Source organism: Corvus hawaiiensis, chromosome 2 (assembly GCF_020740725.1).
Source record: "Corvus hawaiiensis isolate bCorHaw1 chromosome 2, bCorHaw1.pri.cur, whole genome shotgun sequence".
NCBI classification, from domain to species: domain Eukaryota; kingdom Metazoa; phylum Chordata; class Aves; order Passeriformes; family Corvidae; genus Corvus; species Corvus hawaiiensis.
Window position 1 is genome coordinate 108,703,866 of NC_063214.1, and position 12,397 is coordinate 108,716,262.

The 12,397-nt window shown below is 39.3% G+C and overlaps 1 protein-coding gene across 9 annotated transcripts in view; it reads left to right on the top strand.

The window, feature by feature from the left end:
* Positions 1-12,397, top strand: part of CNKSR2 (connector enhancer of kinase suppressor of Ras 2) — a 209,142-nt gene that overhangs the window by 101,450 nt on the left and 95,295 nt on the right. For 6 of the 9 annotated variants that reach the window (XM_048287674.1, XM_048287658.1, XM_048287667.1 and 3 more), the window contains one exon: positions 11,518-11,664. The exons of the other annotated variants lie outside the window; for them this stretch is intronic. In XM_048287674.1, coding sequence (XP_048143631.1) covers positions 11,518-11,664 — 147 coding nt within the window. The remainder of the gene's footprint in view (positions 1-11,517; positions 11,665-12,397) is intronic. 9 annotated transcript variants of the gene reach the window in all.

The window sequence follows — 12,397 nt, forward strand, 5'->3', positions numbered from 1 at the left end:
AGCAGCTACCTGCCTCCTAGATGATAACAGAACTAAACTACGTCAGTTTTTCTACTTTAATTTAAAGTCAACCTGCTTGTCATAGCTGAAAGCATTAAATCTGGTTGACTGTGCCCAAGAATGGAAAGGGAACACTGTCAGTGTCACTTGTAAGTCACAAATGGTTGTGGAAACTACTCCTTACTGCCTCTGGTTTTGTGAATGGCACATTTTGTCCTGTGACCTGGGCACTGGCATCCCACATCCTGTGTGCTCTTGGATCTGTGTTCCAGAGCACCTGATCCCAACCCTCTGCTGCAGTTCGGTGCACTAGAATATGTGCTGGGCATGGTAAACCTATCTGTGGGATTGGTAGGGCAGGGATGGAGCTGTGAACAGTCAAGCACTGGAAGGTTGATGTTGCTGTATGAGTCCTTTCAGGAAGTCCTTTCAAGAAGAAGCTGGTGCAACAAGAGATGCTCATTGTCTCGTATGACTGGGACATGGCTTCAGTAGCCATACACTGTATTTCTAGAAGTATTCCTTGCCAGCTGATTGTGGTCCTGGTCACCTAATGCCATTTACTGCATACTACAGCTCACTCAAAACCAGATTATTTTTTCTGTCCTGGTTGTACCCCAGAATGGACAACTCTACTGTTACTGAGCCCTGGTACTTTACTTGTGTGATTATATAAACAAACAGGAACAACATTCAGGAGACTGTTGAGCTCTTACATTCTTTTTCTTTGGGGAAAATAAGTTCTTTTGTAGTTGATGACATAGACTGCTTTGTACAAATACGGTTTGGGAATACACACCTGGGCTGACTTTAAGGCAGCAAAGTATCTTTTGAAAGCAGTGTAATTGTAGTTAGAAATCCTCTGCAGACACCAGTTGACTTTTTCTGAGTGTCACGGGTGGGCCTTCATAGTGTCACTGCTGGCAGTAGCCACATTTCTGAGTCCATATCCAAGTCTGGTATTTTTATACAAGCTATACTTAGGACTAAACTCCTGAGGATGGATTTGCTAAAAACTGCTGCAGTATTCTGTGGAGCATTTTTGTGACCTAATGGTTAAATTTGTCTTTCTGCACAGAAAACACTGGAAGATGATGCATTTTAATGGTTTGATTTTTTAGAGGGTTTTTTCTGTTTTGCTGTTTTTCCCCCACATGGTAGCATTTCCATAGAAAAAAAATCCTCTAATTGGTGCTGTAAATGGTATTAATATTTTCAACATAAATATTGAAAGACTATATGCTGCCAAAATGTTTTTGCATATATTCCTGATAAAAATTATTTTCATATTCTCAGTAGTTGCTACTGGCTGCAAATCTTGGTACAATTTGTATTTGCAGGCAGTTTAAATTAAAATTTTAACAGTATGCTCTAATTAGTGAGAATACTGTGAATTCTGCAGTTAAAATGATTATTCCAGAATATATAATGAGATTATATTTTTTATGCCAGGTAGCAGATATTAAGTAGAATTAGAGTTTTGTGTTGTTAAATTGTTTGATGCCTGTAGAACAGAATACAGATTATATTACTCTTTTTGTCTCATAAGAACAGGTTAAAAAGGCTTATTGTTAGTGTAAGTTCAGGTATGTGTATTTGGGAAGGAAGGCAGGTATTATTCTGCTGCTAATAATTTCCTTTTAACTGAGGTTGCTGAAAATTGAAGTACACTGTAGAAAAGATGATGAAAGCTTAAGGAGGGATGTCTTCAAAGTTGTGCATATTAGCACAACTGACATTACTGCTGTGCACAGCCTGGACTACATATGAGTTAGGATGGAATAATTTTGAATACGTCTGTGCTTTATGCAGATAGTAGCTGTGTACATGACACAGCTGATCTTCAGGTTCTAGCCCAATCTTCTGGTGCATAATCTGTTGTCTTATTCTGGTGAAATTATGAGGTAACTCGTGAGGAAGTATGGAACAGTGATAGCTGTTGTAAAAATAGATCAAAACAGTAAGAAAAGCAAATTAATGCTGTGTCACATGCGAGGAAAAATTAAAGCAAGGGAAATTCTATGGTTTGAATAGATGTACTCTGAATGTGTAAATTTTTATTTAAAACAACTCAATATATTGGATTAAAACAACTCAATGGCCTGAACAGAGTACATAGTGTATGGCTGATTATTTCAATAGCAGTAAAATGAAAAAAAAAAACCCCAGCATCTCTCATGACTAAATAATTACTGCTTTTTTAATGACAGTTTCTTTTAATTCCATATCCCTGTCCTTCCTTTCCCTAAGTGATGCTGCATAAGTTTGTGGCTCACTTAAAGGCTTATTTTGGATTTAGATTTTTTTTTCAGTTTGCTTGGTCATTAGTAACCTTAAGGATTTTCTTTTTTTTACAATTTCTTTGTACACATGCTAATTTATTTTCACTATATGAATTCAGTCTCAAGAAACATCTGTTTCAAGGGTAGCAGCACTGTTTAGCTGCAGGACATCTGGGGATCTCAAGAAGTTTATTTATATGCTGAAAAGCTGGGGGGAGGTCAAAGACTATTGGAATTACTGACTCACTGGAATCATTCTAAAATATTAAGTTGTGAGAATGTAAACCTAATCTGAAAAAAAATTATATATGTGTATGCATGTATGTTTACATGTATTTATTGTTTTAATTCCAGGACAAGCATTTGGGGAGTTTAAATACGAGACTGTGCAATGCACACAAACAGAGCTCAAATTCCCATTGTGAGATGAAGCATAGGGCCACAAAAATGAGTTCCTGTAAGGCAGTTGTGGCTGGGGGTTAATACTGCAGGGTCACTCCTGAGGAGCAAATTCCTTACGCCGTATGAAATGTGGAGAATTTGGCTATTCCTCTCCCCTGAGGAAGGGGGAAGCTGTCCACGTCCATACTGCTGCTTAATCTGTGAGAAACCAGGGTGTGACCCAGTCTGCCTATATCCTGCCTGAGCCTCCAGCTCGTGCCACCACCTCTCTGTGCCTGCTTAGATTTTTATCAGCACTTGAGTTTTCTTAGCACTCACCTGAGGCCACCCAAGGATGCTGAAATGTCTCTTCTTAGGTGGGGGAGATAATGTCCTTCACCCGGAGCCCTGCTGAAATGGATAGACACCTGCGCTCTCCTTATATTCCCTGGAATGTCTTGAAAATGAGGCCAAGCAAGGACTCTGGTGGCAGCACCTTTGTTCATAAGAGGTTAATGTCTGTGCCCTTGCTGAAGAAGGGGTAGGGCCTGCTCATCACAATGTGGCTCTCAGACCCTATTCTCTGCAGTACGTGTTAGTTTGTATTGCATTTATATTACACAAAAGAAAAGTGGTCGCCGGGAATTGGGACCAGACCCCTCAGTTCCTGTATCCTGGTGCAAGGACCTAATGGTTTCTTGTCTGTTGTATGCTTGGGGTTTGTATTGGCATAGTCCCATCAGCACAGTGCTTTGCCCCCATGGAAGGCCTTTGACCTGAAATTAGGCACATCTTGGTGCTTGAGGCACCTTCCTAGCATTTGGAAGATTGAGTTTAGTCCCTCTGAGGATAAATAACGCGTAGATCCATGTTTCTGAAAACCTTCCAAATTGCCATGATCTGTCTTTTCTGGTTATCTGTACTCCTGCTGGAAGAGACAGATACATTATAATTACCACACTGGAGACAGCCAGTCACTGCAGGTACCCAAGTGAAGGAAAATGCTTCGAATTTCAGAGGCACACCAAATCTGAGTGAACTGGAATCAGCCCTGTTTTTTCAGCACCATACTCTGAAATGGGGAAATGAGACCCATTTTCCTCAGAAAATTGTACCTAGTAACTGACATTTATGTCTATAAAATATATCATCAAACGCATGATGTTGGAGTCTTTTCTCTTCCAACAAATATGCTCATTTATTTGTTCTAGGATGTTGTGCTAGCAGTGACTCAAAAGCAAAACAATGGGGTAGCTCTGAGGTGAAGGTTGATTGTATCAGTACAAAATGAAAGGTAAGCATTGCTATTAAACAGTATCCAAGCTTCAATACAGAACTGATTCTGTTCCTGGATAAAGCAAATTTTAGTTCCCCCATGAAAAATACAAATAGTTGCCTCCTATACCAAGGTGCTCTGTGGTCATATTACTAATACTGTCAAGTTTGTTGAATTATGGTGGTGCTTCGCTGTGCAAATACTTAAAAGGAGCAAGGTAGTAAAATCAGTCAGAAGTTAAGCTCTGGGTCAGATACATTTTCTGGCAAGGAAATATGTTTAGGGCAGCTTAATGAGAGGCAGTGATTTCTGCACTCAACTCTCAATTTGGATCCTTACTTAGTTTATTCTTGGGAGAGTCTCTTAATTGTGATCTTTAGTGTACATAGCCAAAAATTAATGTAAAAATCACTTGTTTCATGATTTTCTGGTAGTAAGCAAAGGTTTTAGTGAAGTACCAGGAATTATTCAAGTAAAAGGTGTGATTTTCTTCAATGTACTTCAAATACAAACTGTGGTGTTGTGATTTTGGTCTATGGTACAGTGCAGTGTGATCAGTGACATTCTAAGTATGCACAGAACTGACTTTTAACATTGAATTAAAATTGCATTGATTTAAATAATATAGCCAAGATACTCTTTAATTAGAATTGCAGCCTATGCAATCACAATATTATTAACCTCTCCTCCTTGGGAGAAAACCATTATGCAAGTGTGGATGCTATTACCATGCTAGCTTAAGAACCTGGATAAATCCCTGAAGAGGTGTCTACTGTTCTCCTGACACTGCTTCACCTACCGCATACAGATACAGCTTTCATCTCTGTGGTAGTCCATGCTGTAAACATCCTTTTGTGGTTTCCTCACCAGTCATATTTTCTGGAGACAGAAGACCTATGTCTTTCCATTAATTTTTGGCCTTTTCAGGCATCTGCAGCTGGGGGAAGGGAAGAAGATACTCGCTACTAACATTTGTTTCATGGGGCTACCAGCTGACCATCCTCATTTCTGGCCAGTGTTCATGGAAATCAGTCTGTTAATTTAGCAGCATGATGCTGTTGATTTTCTTGTCAGATTCTGAGTTGCTTAACAGCATGCTATGTTTGATAGTTATTTGAAGTGCAATGTTGGTGTTTTTTTCTTACACACTTATGCACTATTCTTTTTTCATGATATGGAAGATGGTGTTCAATATGGAAGTTCTTATAAAAACACCCATTTCTTAAGGTGAACCCATTTTCCCTCCTAGAAATTGTTCAGGTTTTTTTAGCTGAAAAATGAGTAAAAGCTTGAAGCCTGAAATGTTGATAAGTCAAAGCACTCTGGGTGCATGCAACTAATTACAGGCAACATTGGAAGAAAAAGAATTTTGGTTATCTTCCTAGTCCACTAACTTTTTAAAATTAGACACTAGAGTGGATTTTACAAATTCGATTAGTTAGAAAATAGGAAATGGCTTAGCAGGTTATATTTAGCAGCGAGGTGTTATTTTTCCTTCAAAAGTGTAAAGATATTTGTAGTGGTTTGGTTCAAAATATCCATTATTTACTTATTTTCCTTCTGTGTGATAAGAATTAGAAAACAAAGCAGGCACAAAACTTAAAGGAATATAAAGAAGTTTATTAACAGACCTAAAAGAAAGAAAAAAAAGTCAGACTAAACCTGCAGAACACTTTTCCTCCCCCCACCTTCCTCCCTTCTCCCACTGACCATGTAAAAAGACAACCCTTGAGATTTTTTCCAGTCAGTTTACCACCTCTATAATAATCTTTTCCAGTTCACTTAGGGAGAGGAGTCTCTCTTGCTCATGCTATGGAGACATCTCCACAAGAAACAGTTCTCTCATGGCTTCAATGTCACAGCGAGACAGCCGGCTGGGTTGGTTCTCTGCTCACATGTGAAAGTCCCTTCCCTCGACTTACAGCTTTCCCCACAACTGCTTTCAAGGGTTCAATCTTTAGCTACTGGGGTACCATTTTAAGGTTGAGCTGTTCAGAAGCAAAGGTTCTCTTCACCTATCTCTGGGAGCATCTTCATCTCCAGGAATAGAGGCCCTCCTCCTCCCCTGGGAGCAAAGGTCTTCATCACTTTCATCTCTCTCTGTTCAAGCTTCTCATCAAATCACAGCTGCTTCAACAGCTGCTTGTTTCAGCACAGGTACTTTTGCTCACAATTACAGTCATTTGCTTGTTTCAGCACAGGTACCTTTGCTCACCATTGCAGTTTGAATGCTCCACCCCCCATGCTTCATGAAATTACAATGGGTACTCTGATGTATCACAGTCCATCACCATAGCTTTACAACAGAATTTCAGCTTCTAGGCTTGAAGCATCTCCTCTTTCTCCTCTCTCGGGGTTTCAGCTCTTCCTTCATCACTGACTTTGGTGTCTTTATGGTGTTTTGTTCACGTGCCTTCACCTTTCCCTTTCCTTTGACTCGGGAGAGGATTGGTGTCTGCAGGTTTCATCTCTTCTGGAGAATCTTACAACACTAACAAGGGTTAATCTCACCCAGGCCCCACAGCTGAATTCGCCTCTCACTGTTGGTCACATGAGCTTTGCCGGGCAGTGGCCTCAGATGAATTTTGGCTGCACTGGAGGGCAGGGGAAGGCCTGGCCTGGCCATGCCACAGGCGGCCTGCATGGAGCAGGGCTGTGGGTGGAACAGGGCCGCACGGCTCCAGGATGGCTGTGTCCCGGCCGGCTCGGGCCGAGCAGGGCCCGGCCCAGTCCCGCTGGGCCACCTACAGCCCCCCCCGCCAAGATTCCTGTCCAAAAGCCAGAAGCAAGGGAGAGCTTTCCTGGGGTTTGTCCATTCTTAAATGTGGATCACAGAGACGTGTCAAGCTTTCTACGTGGCTTTAAAAAGTTGCCAATATTCAAACTAGCCAGTTGATTGGTTCTATTGCATCTAGAGGAAGCTGTAAGCACCTCCTTGCAAAAAATCACTTCCGTGGCTGGAGCCCTCTTTAACTATGCTAAACCATGACAATATTACGACTTTTACAAATCTGCGGGTCAGGAAATAATTAAAGTAATGCAAAAAAACCCCACATTTTTCTTTTCATGGATGCAGAAACCTTTCATTAACTTTCAGGGGGCTCTGGTCACCCTTTGAATAGAATTAGGCCTGTAAAAATATAGACTCTGTTCTGTTTACCATTTGACTGTTATTCCATCCTCTTGATGATGTAGTGTCACTGTCTATTGGGTTTGCACGCTGCTTTTAAATGATGTAGCTGTTCTTTGGGGATACAAGTCCTAGATTTTTCAGAGTGAAAGTTATTTCATAGCATCCTAAAAATAATTGGCATAAGTCCATCCAGTTGTATTTGTGCTGCCTGCATGTTAATACTTTACAGATCTCCTTTCTGGATCATAACATACAGCAGTACTCATGAATGAGCGCAGGAGCATGGGAATACTGTCTTGAGTGCAGCTGTGTAAAAAAAGAGTCAGTGAATGGTCATGCTTACTTTAAGGAAAAAGGAAGATTATTGCCAATCTTCTAACCTTGTCATAAGGGCAGCAGTAGATTCATCTGGGGAAAAAAGTAACTATATAAGAGCAACTTTTAAATATATGAAAGTTGAATTCTTGACAATTTAGAATAGGAATTCAAAATAAAAGTTTAATTTCAGGCTGTTGTAATATTGTCATCCAGATGCACTTGCTGAAAGCCAAGGAAACAGAGAGATCTTTTAAAATAGATCTCAGCTTGCTCAGAGGCATGTTCTTTTTCCAGGTGGTAGATGGGGACCTCTAACAGCATCCTTTGCTAAAGCTTCCTGCAATTTGGGCTAGTGGGTGCTTGGCAAGGAGAGGAGGAGGATGTGTTAGGGCTGTGCAGGGCTCCCGTGTGCCAGTCTTACCCTGCTGAAGCAACCTGGGTGTCCCTGAGTGACTCTGGAGCACTCTGGTGAGGCTTCCCAGCCTGGCCACAGTCTCTGGGCATGTAGTGGTGGAATGAATGAGAAACGTGGAGGTGGCCTGATGCTGATGCTGTAGGCACCTGTGTGCAGGCCTGTGTCTCTGCACACTGTTGCCCTCCCCTTTGGGAGCATGGTGCCTCTGCCCATGCCACCCCAGCAGCACGGTTGATCTGGCCTTGGGCCATCGCTCCTTAGATGTGGGTTACCCCTTCTGTACCTCCTTTACCTGGTAGACTCCTGCAACAGAGGTGCTGTCGTCTTGGCAAAACCAGCTTATCACAGCCCCTAAGGGCGCCAGTGGCTGCCCTGGTCCCTACCTGCATGTGGCCACGAGCTGCACAGGCAGCCAGCAGGGATTCAGGCATGGGCAATGAAAGCCAGCACTGGGCTTAGGCTGCCATCAAAGACTCTTCTCCTGACTGCTGTTTCTAGATGGCACTAGTTCAACAATGTAAATTTATTTTAAAGCAGGCAACAGTAACTTCCTTGGCTCTTAAAAATGGGCACCTGGTCAGCATGGTGCTCTGTTTTCAAAATAAATTGCTCAGGTTGTTTTACTGTAAGTAAAGTTGTCTGCTAATACAGTTCTCTTACATATATATTGAATTTTCAAACCAGTGTCGAAACTTTCTTATTATTGTCCTTGTTTTGCAGTACATGGGCAGGATTAAGGATATGATAGGAATTTTGAAAATTTTGCCCAAAAAACTTGATGATTAGAAGTCGCAAATTGCTAACTGTGGTAATGAAAAAGGAGATGTTAGAGAGAATAAAATCAAATCATATTTAAAGGGTAGGTTACATGTCACTGAAGTGGATTTCTGAAAAAGAGTTTTCAGTTCCAGATACAGTCACTGCTTTTTCCTCCTTCCAGCCTGACCTCCTCAAATAAATTTTTCTGTGCCACAGTGAATTTTGAGAGGATCTGAACTATGTTGGAACTGAAAAACAGGCCTCCTACGTGGACATCGATTTCCTTCAATTGATTGTTGACTGCCTCTTATGTGACTTGTTCCTCTTAGGCCAGTTTAGTACTTCTTTTTCATATTATTAGAAGCCATCAAGGCCCGTCTCAACAGCCAGAAAACTTGTGTTAGGGAACTAGATAAAAGCAGAAGATGAACCTCATTTGAAATTTATAGTAAACTCAGAATTTCACTGTGAAAAATTAAGTTAAACTGTTTTTATTCATGAGCTTCTAAATTAAATACATCAGATTTTGTGCTTTGAAGTGATTTTTTTCTTTAATCCCCCTAACTCTCATAAAGAGACTAGATAATCTCCCGTTTATTGCAATGTAAGGCATATTTCAAATACATGAGACAGTTTATCTCTGCAAAGTATGAAAGTGCATTCAAAATAATTTTTTAAATGCTAGCATAACCTAGAAGCCCCAGTTTTATTTATATTCCTCTGGCTATTTCAGTGAGAAACAGATGGCTTTAAAGCACATTTTTCGCATGCAGCGTCCTACCAACTTAAATGGGAAGAACTTTACATCCTGACTCCATAACTGAGGTCAAATCATATTCTCATCAAGGCTCCCTGTGCTGCTTTATTCAGCAGAAGGATTCTGCTCCAGGAATCCCTCTTCAGTCATTGCATTAGGGAATTACAGTGTAGAGTAGCTTAGGTACAGAGATAGCTTACATGAACTGTAGGCCATTAATTCCTTCTTTTGGACAGCAAATGAGACCTCGCATATGCCCACAGTGACACTATGTAACCATGGGGAACTTACTGCTCCTAAGCAGTGGTGGAAGGCTCTAAAAGTAAGAAAACAGTATTGTAAATAGCAAGGTAGTTTTTTATAAAATCATAATGTCCTTACACACAAAGCTTGGACTTGAAGATCTTTTGTTTAAATGCTGTTGAAACGCAATGGAGACTTCAGTGGGATGTGGGGATTGGGCTGGAGTTGGTTGAGTTAATGTTTCATTTTATTCGAAGTATAGTAGCCATATGCCTAGTACATGGGAGTGAAAATAAGGATTTCAGCATGCTTGATAGTCTTCTGTGAAAGCTGAAAAATATTCTATAAAGATGCATGTTATCAATACCCTTTTTCTTTGCATACAATAATCTTACTGTGGAATTGCATCCTGGATATAATGGGCTTTGCCGTGGTGGAAACAGGACGGGTGGGTTCACTGGAGCTGAAGAAAGGGTGATATGAGCCATGTTTGTGATTCAGGGTTGTTGGTAAGATTAGTGTTGGCTTAAGTGGCATGCTTGTATAGGAGAAGCAGTTCTTAAAATAAGTGATACTAAACAAAGTGAGGTTTGGTGTAATAGGGAATAAGGTACAAAGTAAGTAGCAACAACTTACATGTGATTATCTTGCTTCAGCATAGGTAAAAAATATGTTTGTGTCGTATTGCACTGTACCAATGATAAGGAACATCTGTGCTCTTTTTTCACACTGCCAATTTGATTTTTCAAATGTATTGATATGACATAAAGTAACCTTATCACTTCAGAGTTCTAGATTTTTATTTTTCCACTTCTCAGCTGGGTAATTTTCTTCTTGACAATGTTTTTGTAGAAGTTGTGGAAGAAGGAAAATATTCATAACTGTGATCCTTTGTACATCAGGAAAAATTTACTTGTTTGTTTTGTGGGGGGCAGGTGGAAGACAGAGTAAAAAGAGGTAGAAAAGCTGTGAAACTTACAGAAATAATCACTTTCTGAGTCTACAGGCCAAGATTTTGAAGGGATGTATGATTCTGTGTACTACCAGTCTAGGTGCCAAATTTGAAAAAGCATACTTTTAATATCCTGAAGCTTTTCACAATAGGTACCTTGTAATCAGGCATTATATGTAAGTAATCAGGCCTTAAAACCATTGTCATGACTTACAATGTTTTCATATTTGAAGTACTTTTTCCAAAAATGCAAAATAAATTACTCGGAAAGTTTAATCTTGTATTTATTTAATTAATTTAATTAATTTATTTAATTGCTTTCCATTTTAATCAAGGTTTTAATTTTAGAATAGTTGAAAATGCTGTAATTAAATTAGGAAAATTTTATTTTGGGCTAAGACGTAGTGACTGGACTACATTTCTGTCATTGATTTACTGTATTTGTTTCTGAAATCATCATGAAAGAAGCACTATTTTAAAAAAGGCCTTGTGATTCTGACTTCATTTTTATAGCAATGTGAAGAGTAGAAGATTTTCCTGAACTGGTTTATGCTTGCATAAGCTGCTAGGAGTAGTAGTGTAATACTACATGTGGTTAGTGGACTTTAAATAGTAACCACAAAGTACAAAATGCTCAGTTTTGAAATGAACTGTGAATGCAGAAGCCAGGGCTTTTTAACTTTCTAGTCTCTAAAGTCTATGTACCAGAGATAAGTTTGAAAACCCTTTGAGATTTAATTGTGCATTTGCAGTGAAGTAACAGTAGTTTATTAATTCTAAAACCTGAAATTATGCATATACATCTTAATGCATTACAAGAATTATTTTAGTTTATGTGATTTTTATGCAATAATTAAGTTTTGACATTTCTAGAGTTAATCTCCTTTATGATATATATATATACACTCCTTTATGTTATTTACTAATCTTATTTAAAAAGGGAACATTACATATTGAATACTGTACCTCAATTTTATTGTAATGATTTTACTGGTTACCAGGTGGGGTGGCAGTTGAAAAATTTGGTGAATGCACTACGAGAGGATCCGAGTGGTGTTATCTTAACTTTGAAAAAGCGACCTCAGAGCATGCTTACCTCAGCACCAGCTTTACTGAAAAATATGAGATGGAAGCCCCTTGCTCTGCAGGTAATGAAGCTTAATCATAAGTCATACACCATCATTTTAACTATAGATTATCTCAATGATGCTTTATTGTGCTTCATCCTCAGCAGCATATAGATTTACTCTTGTATACTTGGAAAAATTGTTTCTGAAATTATTTCTCTGCGATTTGTTCTCATAGGCTTAATTGAAATTAAACCTGTTAGAACTTTTCAAAGTTAAGAAGTAATCATCCCAGTGTTCTACAGTGCAGAAAAGTGACCTCAGATAATTTGTTCTAGCTAAGGAGAAACAAACATACTTCACAAACTGATAAATTTTAGTTTGATTTCTTGTGAAGATCTCAGTACAGTATAACCTCAGAAAAGAGGGGGCAAAAATGTTTGAGTTCTCAGTTTGATCACTCGTGGAGTTACTGGAAAATCTATAAGGTGATTGTATTCAATAAACCAGTTAACCATCAAAATTTCCTCATGTAAATAAAGTTGTACTTGTGTCACAGTTGTCCTTGAGATTGAAGGCTTGCACATAAGGAGCCATAGCACAAGATGTCTGGCTGGGCACTTAATTTTAGTAAGCCTGCAACGTGCTGAAAGCCGTGGAATGGTTTCATTAAAGCTTTCATGTTTAACTCTAGGATAAAATGTCACTGTGATGGATTACTGTAGGAAATAAAAGTTATGTTCAGACTGATGAAGGTATGTAACCAGCTGATGGAACCAACAAATAATCCATTTTTCCATTCAGTTCAGACATA